This window comes from Sarcophilus harrisii, chromosome 4 (assembly GCF_902635505.1).
Source record: "Sarcophilus harrisii chromosome 4, mSarHar1.11, whole genome shotgun sequence".
Classification (NCBI taxonomy): Eukaryota; Metazoa; Chordata; class Mammalia; order Dasyuromorphia; family Dasyuridae; genus Sarcophilus; species Sarcophilus harrisii.
The window spans coordinates 355757022-355769540 of record NC_045429.1 but is presented as its reverse complement, the minus strand read 5'-3'; the positions used below and the strand labels follow the sequence as shown (position 1 = coordinate 355769540).

The window sequence follows — 12519 nt, the reverse complement described above, 5'->3', positions numbered from 1 at the left end:
AGCTAACAGACAGAAGCGCCCTCTGTCTCCAGGGCTGGGACAAACTGGCCCTGTTTTACCTCCTCCTCCAGGTCTGGGTTTTTAACACTCCTTTCTCCACATGCATGCTAGCAATCTATGGGGGTCTGGGTTGATGTTGACGCCAGCTCGGCCCTGGCACAGGACAGAGAGGGCAAGGGAGGATAAAGCAGCGGGGAGAGAAAGAGAGGTAAGATCTGAGACCACAGGATATTGGACCCTTCTGGTCCTTGGATCACTGCCCTGTAACTGTCTATAGCAGTGCCTTATTGAGGAGAAAAAGTAGGGGACCTCTCTGGGAATTTTTCAAATAAGGGCCTCTCTACAATTCTTTAGGACACAGTACTTTCTCAACTCACCAAGAGCTAGCTGAATTAGGACTTTTTGAAGGACTGCGGTGGGGGAGATTGGAAAGTGAGGGATTTGGAGGAAGAGCTGATTGGATGCTAGGGGGTTTGCATATGTAGGTTCAGGGCAGAGGGTCTGTCTGGACCTGGAACCGTGCATGAGACTGAGAAAGTGAGGTTTGACATTTGTTTGCAGGGGAAAAGAGGACTAAATTGATTGTGCTGAACTGATGCTGCGCTGATGGGTGGGCGTGCCCTTAGCCGAAGTTCACCACGGGAAACTCAATACCTCGGGATATACACAACAGACCTTGGCTTCTCAGCCCCACCTCCAGGGCTTTTATAAACCTCAGCCCATCCCTATTTCTGCAAGAGGCAAAGCGGAGAGTGAGTATCAAACCTACTTCAGATGCCTTTTGGAGTGGGGTGCCGGAGGGTTCCTCTTTCCCCAGGGGAAAGATGTGCTCCTCCCTCCAGTCCTGGAACTGAACTTTCAGGAAGTAACTTTGGGTCAGGGGGTGGGGAAACTGGTCCAGGAAGGGAATGAACTGGTTGGAGGAGTGTTAAATGGAAGTTAGGGAGGACTTGGAATTTCCCTTTTTCTCTCTTCTCTTAGAACCAAACTGTGGGGGCCGTAAGGAGATTGTTAGTTCCTGCTTCCTACTCTGTAGCTTAAAAGATGGGAGGAGCCCTGTAGCCTAGACTTATTACCGTTAGCTTAACTTTGGAACTGTCTGTATTTTGGAGGGGGTGCATATCTTCCTGCCCTTTATATTAAGAAGCATCTTCATATTTCCCATGGGGCGGGTTTTGAAGGACACAGATTGTGGTGTGGGGTACAGATTCCGGGTCCCTTAGTGGATGGAGTGGGAAGAAATCATCTCTGAACTGCCCTGACACCCCACCCCACTGCATTTTAAGGCATTTTAAATAACCTTGTGTGTATGGGTGCCAGATCCCAGTCAGGCTGCCAGCCTGATTGCCCACAGAGGGAGATGTCCCCCTCCCCATAAAAGAACTCCACAGGGAAGCTCCCCAGCCCGGGACTCCTCACAGAGATGAGAACAGATCTTCTCTTTCTAGAGCTCTAGAATATATAACAGAGCTGGGGGAAAGAGTAATACCTGTGCAATGTTCCTCCTACAAGTTACTTTTGGATATTCCTTTCTCCTAACCAGCTTTAGATCCACTGTTAGTTCAAGAGCAAGCTTCCCCATCCCAGCCTTCTTCATGGCTGCTGAGCCACTCACAGAGCTGGAGACAGCTATCGAGACAGTGGTGAAAACCTTCTTCACCTTTGCTGTTCGAGAGGGAAAGAAAGGCAGCCTCAGTGTCAATGAATTTAAGGATCTGGCCACTCAGCAGCTGCCTCACCTCCTCAAGGTAACTGGGAGCCCAGGGGAAACTGGGAGGAGGCTGTGACAGAGAAAAGGTAGTTCCTGATGGAGGGTGATGGGCTGCATGGATGGGATTTTGTAGGTACTTGTAGGTACATTGTGGGTGTGGAAATGTGTTTGTGAGTGTGATTGTGTTACAGTTTGTGTGCTTGCAATATATAACTCTGGAAGGCAACTGAACAAAGCAGTGTATGTGTTTGTTTTCTTGGCCTCTGCCCAGGGTGATCCCATGATTTCATACTAGACTGGAAGCTGTCTTCAAGGATATAGATTTGCAAATAGTCACTTAGGGAATGACCAGGGCACAGGGAGTTTAAGTGACTTGCCTATGGTCACACAGCTAGTATGGGTCAGAATTGGGACATGAGCCTTGATCCTTATATGCCATGTTGCTTCTTAGGTTTGGATGAATGAAGTCTTGTGATTTTATGCAGTTATTTTAGTGTGATGGAGTATGAGCCCATGACTACCACTCCTATGAGATTTAACGCTGTGCATTAGCAAGACTTTTTTTTCTCCCTGACTAGACCATAAATCTTTGAGAGTGGAGATTATGTCTTATATGTACTTTAAAAAATCTCCATATTGGGTAGAATGATGCTGGGCATTTGGTAAGTACTCTATAAATAAGTAAAATCCTAGAATGTTCGATCCAGAAAAAACCTTCGTTATAATTTAATGCAAGCTTTTTATTTTATAGATGAGGACACAAGACACAAGTGTTTTCCCAAGGCCATATAGCTAAATCTTAAAGATAGTATACCCCAAACAGAATTGTCTTTATAATATTCCTAACAGAAGAGCCATCAAAACAGAATACTTGTCAATCAATCACCAAACATTTATATATAATGTAATTTTATATATAATATAATTATAATATAATGTATGCCAGGCACTGGGCTAAGAATTGTCACATCTAATGACAAGGAGCTCATTATTTTAAATTGTATTATAGAATTTTAAAAATTATAACATTTAAAAAATGGAAATTTTCACATATGTAGTAGAAAAGAAAAAGGAAGAGAGTATTGTATATCACCACAGAATCTTAGTTTCAACTTATCTGTGCTATCTTTTTGCATCCTAATTATGTTAGACAACTTATTAGATATTCTTTCTAGTCTCATCCATCATCTGTAATTTGATAGGCATGGTTTCTGTGTGTCCAAGTTGTTTACAAAAAAAAAAAAAATGAGCTAATGATGGGGCTGGAAACATGTTGATAGATAGTTTCTATACTGATATTGATCAATCAACAGTCTTTGGGTACAGCTGTTCAACTTACTGTCAACCTAACTATTTCTCTTCTAGCATAAGGATGGCATAAGAGATTTTATAAAATGCCTGTCTTGATGAAATCTGGGTATCTTACATCATCCTCATTCCCCTGAGCTTAGTAACTGCTTAATAACAAAAAAAAAAAAAATAATAAGATTAGGGGTGTGTGTGTTTTACTGGACTTATGATTTCAATAGTATAGAAACTCCCTCCTTCTTATTAAGGCACATAAGTAACTTTTCAGCAACTTAATCTTAAAAAGGGACATGAGGCATTTTGAGGTTAAATGACTTGCCTAAGATCACATAACAACCAGTACATGTTAGAACAACTTGAATCCCCAGCTGCAGATGTTGCTCTATTATAGTATGCAGGCTTTTTTCTCAAAGATAGGGTTATTCCAAATGAAATAACAAACAACTTTTTGAAAGAGAGCATACACATACACATACACACACATACATAACTATGAAGTCAGGAAGACCTCAGAAACTTCCAAATTTGTGTAACCTTGGGCTACTGTTTGCCATGGAAGAAGAAAATGGTGAACCATTCTAATATCTCTGCCAAAAAAACCCTGGACAGAAGTCTATGGAATCACAAAAAGTTGCACTGGACTGAAACAGTAACAACATACAAATATAGGTACTACAGAGACATATATGTTTATATATGTATATTTATATTTACACATATATTTGTGTGTTTATGCATATATATTTATCTCAGGTAGGAAGAAAGAAAAAGAATGTGGTGAAGATATCTTAAAAAATTTTAAATCTTATTTTTCTCAATTACATTTAGAAACAATTTTAACATTCTTTTTAAAATTAAATTTTGGATTCTAAATTCCTTCCCATCACCCCTTCTTACAGAGAAAGTAAGCAATTAGTTATAGATTAAACATATGCAATTATATAAAATATATTTCCTTATTAGTTATATTATGGAAAAACCCACAGACCCTCTTTTCCAAAAAAATCCAAAAAATAAGGTTAAAAAAAAAAGTATGCTTCAATCTGCTATCAGACATCAGCAGTTCTTTCTCTGGAGGTGGACAGCATTTTTCATCATGATACCTTCAGAATTGTCTTAAATCTTTGTGTTGCTGAGAATAGCCAAATCATTTATAGTTGATCATCTTACAATATTGCTGTTACTGTGTACCATGTTCTCCTAATCCTGCTCGCTTTACTTTGGATCATTTCGTGTAAGACTTTCCAGGTTTTTCTGAAACCCTCCTGCTCATTGTTTCTCCTTTTTCCCCCCTCAATAGTATTTTATTTCCCCAAATATGTGTGAAGATAGTTTTCAACATTCATTTTTGTAAGATTTTGTGTTCTAAATTTTTTTCTCCTTCCCTTCCTTACCTCCTCCTTCCTTGAGACAGGAAGCAATCTGATATAGGTTAATATATGTACAATTCTTTTAAACACATTTCCATATTTGTTATGTTGTTCAAGAAAAATCAGACTAAAAAGGGGGAAAAAACACAAGAAAGAAAGAGGGGGAAAAAAGTGAAAATACTATGTTTTGATCCATATTCAGTTGACATCTTTCTCCCTCTGGAGGGGGATGGCATTTTCCATCTCTATCTCTATTGGAATTGTTTTGGTTCACTTGGAATTGATGAGAAGAGCTAAGTCTATCATAGTTGACATAATCACATAATCTTTGATGTTATTGTGCCCAATGTTCTGCTTCAGTTTATTTCATTCATCATCAGTGCATGTTAAATCTTTTCAGGATTTTCTGAAATCAGTTTGCTCATTATTTTTTATAGAATAATTACTACATTACACTGATATATCATAATTTATTTATATTTCATAATTTACATTTGATGGGCATCCACTCAATTTCTAATTTCTTGCCTGCTACAAACATTTTTGCATATGTGGGTTCTTTTCCCTCTTTTATGATCTTTTGGATACAGACCCAATAAGTGACACTGCTAGATGAAATGAAATGAATAGCAAAATAAAGGAGTTAAAAAAGAAAGAACTGATAGAATCTGAAAAAAAAAACTTTTGTTCATATCCTTTGACCATTTATCAATTGGAGAATAGCTTATATTTTTTATAAATTTGACTTAGTTGTCTATATATATTTGAGAGATAAGGCCTTTTTTCAGAGAAACTTGCTATAAATATCCCCTTCTTCTCCCTCCCCCCAGTTTTATGCTTTCCTTCTAATCTTGGCTTAATTTCTTTGCTTGTGCAAAACCTTTTTAATTTAATGTAAACAAAAATCATCCATTTTACATCCCATATGTATCTCTATCTCTTCTTTGGTCATAAATTCTTCCCTTAACTATAGATCTGACAAGCAGATTGTTCCAAGATCCCTTAATTTGCTCATGATATCAGCCTTTATGTCTAAATCATATGTCTATTGTGACCTTATTCATTCTCCCTTCAATCAGTCCTCACCTTTCCCCCTTTCTGTTATTATTTTCTCCTCCTACTTTCCTATGGGGTAAAATAGATTTCTATACCTCACTGAGTGTGTATATTATTTCCTCCTTGAGCCAATTCCAATGAAAGAAGAGTTCCAGTATTTTCCCCCACCTTCTCCATTTTCTCTTGCATTGTAAAAGCTTTTTTTGTGTGTCTTTTTTATGTGAGATAGTTTATCCCATTTTACTTTTCTCTTGCCCCTTCTCTTAGTGCATTCCTCTTTTTCAGTGCTTAAATTTTTTTGTATCATTCAATCATATTCAACTCACACCTGTACTCTCTGTCGATGTATACTTCTAATTTCCCTAATAATGAGAAAGTTCTTAGGAGTTACAAGTATCATCTTTCCATGTAGGAACGTAAATCATTTAATTGAATCCCTTATGATCAGTTGTTATTCCAGTGAGATATTTCACATTTTTTTCCGTTTTTCATTCTTTTGACTTTGTTTATTGCTTTTTGATGTCTCTTAGAATCATTAGCTTTCATTTGCCCAATTCTAGTTTTTATGGAATTATTTCCTTCAATGAGCTTTTGTACCTACTCTTCCATTTGGCCAATTCTAATTTAAAAGAAATTATTCTATTCAGTGTATTTTTTTGCCTCTTTTATAATTTGTTCTATTCTGCTTTTTAAAGTATTATTTTCTTCAGTATTTTTGCTCCTCTGATACCAATCTGTGGGTTCTTTTTTCATGATTTTCTTACATCAATTCCATTTCTTTCCCCAATTTTTCCTCTACCTGTCTTATTTGGCTTTTAAAATCCTTTTTAAAACTCTTACAGGAATTCTTTTTGGGTTTCATATCAATTTACATTTTTTGAGGCTCTAAATATATCTTCTTTTAAGTTTGGGTTTTTATCTTCCCTGTCACCACAGTAACTTTCTGTGTTCGGGTTTTTGTTGTTATCTTTGTTGTTGTTTGCTCATTTTCCCAGTCTACTTCTTGACTGTTAACTCTATGTTAAAATGGGACTTTGTTCCTGGAGGAGAGAGGGCACTATCCCAAATTTCAGTCTTTTCTTGACTCTGCTCTCAGAGATAGTTCTTGGAGTCTATAAATTTTCAGTTCTTCTAAAGTGATGTGATTTAAGGTAAGGTATGGTTACTGCTCTCCTGGCTTGTGCTCCAGTCTGTGAGCACCACAAGCATTCTTTTTCACCTTAGAATGGTGAGCAGAGAATCCCTAGCTCTCCTATACCTTCAAGCTCCGGTGTGCTAGTGCTCCTCCTAGCCATCCAAGACTCTTCCAAGTTGGCTCTGCCATAAATGCTATTTTGACCCTCATTTTGCACTTAAGGAGTCTGAGGCAAACAGAGGTGTTAAGTGACTTACTTAAAACATATCCAGCTAAGCATTGTCCAAGACAGAATTTAAACTCAGATTGATTTGATTAAAAGCTATTCACTGGCTTGAATGAGAACAATAGAAATGGCCATTTATAGATGACCTTCTCAAGGAGTTTAAGAACACAAAAGGAAGGAGAGAAATGGGACTATAGTTAGGAGAGATGGATGGATCAAGATGGTGGGTTTTTTTGAGGATGGTAAAGATATAATCATGTTTATTGGCATCAGGGAAGGAACTAATAGGAAGTGACTGAAGATTAGTGTGAGAACAGAAGTGATAGAGGGAAATATCTGTTGGGGAGGACAGAATAGAATTGGATCACTTGAACATTTGAACTTTGGCAAGCAGAATCACTTTTTTTATGTGAGACAGAGGTAAAGGAGGAGATAGCAGGGAAAGGTATCTGAGTAATTTATGATGAGGATGAAAGAAGAGGGAGCTCAAATTTTTCAATAAAATAATAATAAAGGTTAACATTTCTATAGCATTTTTTATATTTATCTCTCTTGATGCTTGCAATCCTGTGAGGTAGCTGCTTGTAATTATACTTATTTCATAGATGAGAAAACTTAATCACAGTTCCTCAGAAAACTAAGTAAGTGTCTGAGACAGGATTTGAATTCAGATCTTTCTGATTCCCAAGTCATAGCTTTATCCACTGTACCACCTAGCTATCACTGGCTAGCTACAAGGACAGGATTTTCAATTAAGAGGATAGGGGAAAGGGAATCCTCAGAAAGTTTGGGGAGCAATGAAAAGAGTTGGCAAAAACTGATATGGGATTTAATTGTGAAGATATAAAAGGATTGTTTTGTTACAGTCAGGCCCCAGTTGATATTATGTAATGTAAATTTTTAGTGAACCCAGTCAATATGGTTTCTTGATTTTTTTGTAGATTTCTGTAGTAGCACTAGAATAGGAGCAAAACCAGAGGTAGGAATAATCTTACCATGCTTTGTAGGGCATGTTCAGCAGTATGTCAAGAGGCAAGGGAGTTGAATAATACAGAATTGAACTATTTCACCCAAAGGGTTAAAATAGGAAAGAATACAATTATTATAGGAGAGATGGCCTGGGAAAGAACTGAGGGGTAGAAGAATTGGAAGTCATGGTGAGAACAAAGAAAAAGTTTTTTGGGGGGGTTCCTAAGACAAAATAAAAGATAGTATCATAAAATATAATTTAAAAAAAAAGGTATTTCAGAGTTCATGAACAAAGAAGTGGAATAGTTGTGGATGATAGCAAGATGAAAAGTTTGACCATCTTTGGGTAAATCTGAGGTGTAATGTAGAAATAGGTTGTGGAATAGAGTAACTGAGAATTTAGAGTATTTAAGGAAATATCAATATGTATATTCAAGTTCCTTAGTATGAGGGCAGGAATTGGGGAGGAGGGAGACCAATCATCAGTGACTAAATTCTTTGAGGAAGGAAAGACAGTATCCTGGAGAAAGGTAGATTATAGTTATCAAAATCTTAATTGAGTCATAAATATGAACTGAATAAGCTTCAAGGGAAGAGAGGAGAATGTATTGAGTGATGTTGATAGAGGGAGAGTCTGAATGTGGCAATGGAGAGAAAAGAATATTCCAACTCTCCTACTATGACTAATAACTATGGGTATGAGTGAAAATTTAACCATTGTTAGGTGGGGTTGCTACGGTTGCTGTGTTATCAGAAGGGAGCCAGGTCTCAGAGTACAAGAAGATGGAGGGAGTGAAAAAGGAAATGATTTAAGATAAAAGTGGATTTGTTAATTATGGAGCAGGCATTCCAGATAGCACAGTGGAAGGATTGGGTAGATCTGAAGTGGGACATTGGAGGGATTGGGTTAACAGAGACTGGGAATAGAGACTCCAGAGTTGTACAGTGATAGCGAGGCTTTCAGAATCCCAGAGACTGAGAGAGTATTACAAAATGAAAGTATGTTAATAATTAAGGAAGGAGTTCAGGCAGAATACCAGTGATTGGAGACATGATTTCACAAATTGCAACATTGTTCAGTTCTCCTCTTTGTCACAGTAGCACATGTTTTCTGAGCCCTGATTTGATACATTGATCTTCCAAAACTCTTCCTATGGGTCAAGATTATTTTGGAGAGAATCCAGAGATAGGCACACATTTGCATTGGCTGTCCTGTTTTGTCATTGTCTTGATGACCTAACATTTGGTTACATGATGACCAAGGTCTAAAGTCCTTTTCCTTTTCTATTCTCTGTCCTCACTTTCCCCCATCCCTACCTTTTCCTCTCATTTTCTCTCATTTGGAGGTTTTTTTTAAACCTTTTTAGTGTCTTGGGCCCCTTTGGGGATCTAGTGAAACAAATTCTGTAGAAATATATTTACCAGAATATTAAAACAAAACAGTACAAAGCAAAAGCTCACAGGTTCGAAATCCCTGCCTATTAGTGGGTTAGAAAGAACACTGTGTTAGGGGTCTGAATCTAACCCTGTCAGTAGCAAGTCCTTTCTTTCTGATCCTTAGCATCCTCATCTGTAAATTAAGAATATTTCAATGGATGACTTCTACAATCCCTTCTAGTTCTTAATCTGTGATCTTCCTTTCCAAACACAATTGAGCCAGAACAAAGCTATTCAGCTCATTCAAAGTATTTTCCTCTTTCCTTTTTTCTTTTTTCCTTTTCTGAGTTAATTTGTCCAGAGTCATCTTTAGATTTTTAAATATAGTGTTATATAATAAACAACATACATATATGATTTATATAGAAATTAGTTATCTCATATAATAAGTGCATATAATATATAATAATTATATATGATATGTGTATAAACATACATATATATGTATAAATGCTGAGAACATCTAGGTGGTACAGGAGTCAGAGAGACTCATTTTCCTGAGTTCCATTCTGACCTTAGATAGTTCCTAGTTGTGTGACTCTGAATAAGTTAGTCAACTCTGTTTGCCTCAGTTTCTCCATTTGTAAAATAAGCTGGAGAAGTAAATGGCAAAACACTCTAATATCTTTGCCAAGAAAGACCCAAATGGAGTTAAAAAGAGGTTGGACCTGGCTGAAAAACATTCAAGCAACAATAAATGCTGATCTAGGGCCCACCTTCTTAAATTGTGGGTCATCACTGAATGGGGTCTTGTAACTGAATGTGGGGATCATGAAATTAGGTTATCAATGAATGTTTGATTTGTATACCTATATCATACACCTATATACCTGAAATCATGGAAACATTTCTCAGGTAAAAAGAAGTCGAGAATAGAAAAAAATACCCTGATCTATAGGTATAGAATTCTCTCAGGATAAACAAGGACCTGGAGAAATTTTAGAGCAAAATAAGGGGAAATTAAGTCTATTTTTATGCCCTAACAATGCATAAGTAGTAATTATTTATTTACTTATTTATTTTTGCTGAGGCCATTGGAATTAAGTGACTTGCCCAGGGTCACACAGCTAGAAAGTGGAAAGTATCCGAAACCAGATTTGAACTCAGGTCCTCATGACTTCAGGGCTGGTGCTCTATCCACTGCACTACCTACCTTCCCCTATAAGTAGTATTTTTAATATGTAATTTCATATCTAATATTTATGAGGAAAAATATTAGCATTGGGAATTTCCTGCAAAAAGTCCTGTTCCCCATCTCTAAGAATATTGAGATTTTTCAGAACTCAGTCTGGGAAGCTCTGAACTGGAAAAAATGTTGTTTTGGTTCTGCCATTCTATAAAGGTTCCATTTTCTCTCCCCTAAGGCTTCTTCTTTGCCCCTCCCCATACACCTTCTCTGTCTCCATAGGATGTCGGCTCCCTGGATGAGAAGATGAAGAGTTTGGATGTGAATCAGGATTCTGAGCTCAAGTTCCATGAATACTGGAGGCTTATTGGGGAACTGGCTAAGGAGATGAAGAAAGAAAAAGCTGCAGAAATCCGGAAAAAGTGAAGCTGATGTAGGGAGATTTGGGTGGAGAGTAGGGAAAGGCAGCATGGCTGTCCCTGCTGTTCCCCTAATAAAGTTGTCTTGAAATACAAGTCTGCTTTTTCTTGCTCCTCCCAGATTCTTCATACATTCCTTTGGGGGCTCAGGAAAGGGTGCTGGACCTGAGGCAGAGTGACACATTGTACTGTAAGGTTTACCAAGGACAGTCATCACAATTATTCTGTCAATCAGGCAGACATTCCATTTCACAGTTGAAGAAACTGAGGTCAGGATGTCAAGTGATACCCATAAAAGGCTTGGATTGCGTACAGTACAGCTAGGAAGTGGACCTGTGATTTCATCAGTATTGGAAACTCTGAGGAAACTTTATAGCTCGGGAGAGTCACCTTGACTAGGGTCACACAGCCTGTTGGCCTCCAAGGTAACTTCCACCAAATCTTCTTGTCTTCAAGGCCATCTCTCTATTCACTACACAATGCTTCCTCTTGCATTGACTAAAGTATAATTCAATAAATGTTTGTTGAGTGAATGAATGGCCAATAGTGATACAACTCAGGAGGAAGGGGCAAGGGAGGCAGGGAGAGTCTCTGGGAGGCCTGGCTTGGTGACGAGTTAAAGATGCCCACTGACCTAGTTCTTAACATGCTGAATTATTGATATCTCTAGCATGGCTCATGGCTCTAGCATTCTTGATGTTTGCCCTTCATTTGGGCTTCAACTTTAGAGTTTTATTCACTCATTTCCTTTCCTCTCCATGAGCTATTTTACCAGATCAAGGAATATAGGAACACAGCTATTATCCATCTTCAAACCTCTTGAAAAAGTCCGAGACAGTTCTTGCCACAAGAGGGGGCAAAGGTAGGGCAGTGTGTGCTGAAGCGATTGCACAGAGGGACTCACACTGAGAACCCTAGGAGGGAGATGTCTAGCAGCCCCTCGATAGTTTCAGAGCTTTGGAAGAAAAAGCCCTGACTCCCCTCCCTTACCCTGAGCTTCCCTCTCCATTCTTTCTACCTTACATTTTTCTATGATTACAGGGAGACCGTGCCATGGGCTATGGCAATTGGGAAGGGCTAGGTAAGGCTTCTGAGGTGCAAAGGTCTTGTTCTTCCAAGAAACTTGCTCCAAGAACTAGAGGGTTTTCTACCAAATTTCTTGTTGGAGGAGGTGAGGGAGTGGCAGGTAACTCAACCAGTTTGGAGAGTTGGAGTCCATGGTTGCCCCCTCCGAGCTCTTGAACCCTATTTAACATCTGTACTGAGATATTATCCAGAGGAATCTTCAAGGAGGAAGAGAAACCATAGCTCCCCAATAGTAGGCTGGTTCTGTTTTTCTTTTTGAAGTAAATTTTTTATTGATATCTTTTATAAAAAATGTATTTATTTTTTACAATGAATAAGCATTTTTCCTGTCTCTTACTCTCCTTCAATAAAACAATAAAAAGCCCTTATAAGTAGGCATAGTCAAGCAGAATACAAATTCCCATATTGGCCATTCATGTGCAAAAATATATCAGGCTGACTTCTTGACAAAGTGCCTTCCTTCCAGCTCGATCCCATTAACCATCCCCAGACTTCTCCCACCCTGAAAATAGGAGCAGGCTGGAGTGAGGAGAATTAAAGTTTAACAAGCATTAAAATGGACAGAAAGCCAGTCTCAGATTTAGGAAACTCTAGGTCAAGTCATTTCCTTCCCACACTAGGCAAATCCCTTAAACTTTAACTGCTCTCTTAAAAGAGCAGTTGTAGGGAGTCCCGT

General features: G+C 38.2%; 2 protein-coding genes across 5 annotated transcripts in view; one reads left to right on the top strand and one right to left on the bottom strand.

The window, feature by feature from the left end:
* Positions 1-12519, bottom strand: part of S100A1 (S100 calcium binding protein A1) — a 28877-nt gene that overhangs the window by 4031 nt on the left and 12327 nt on the right. The window lies entirely within an intron of this gene.
* On the top strand, positions 16-10853 carry S100A13 (S100 calcium binding protein A13). Of its 4 annotated transcripts, none has more exons than XM_012548116.3 (4): positions 16-71; positions 562-752; positions 1544-1748; positions 10621-10853. In XM_012548116.3, exons 3-4 carry the CDS (start codon positions 1596-1598, stop codon positions 10762-10764), a joined length of 297 nt encoding a protein of 98 aa, XP_012403570.1. In that variant the 5' UTR covers positions 16-71; positions 562-752; positions 1544-1595; the 3' UTR covers positions 10765-10853. The 4 variants fall into 4 exon arrangements, with proteins under 4 accessions (XP_012403570.1, XP_012403571.1, XP_031822457.1 ...); XM_012548117.3 differs by lacking the exon at positions 16-71 and adding an exon at positions 136-208; XM_031966597.1 differs by lacking the exons at positions 16-71; positions 562-752 and adding an exon at positions 780-865.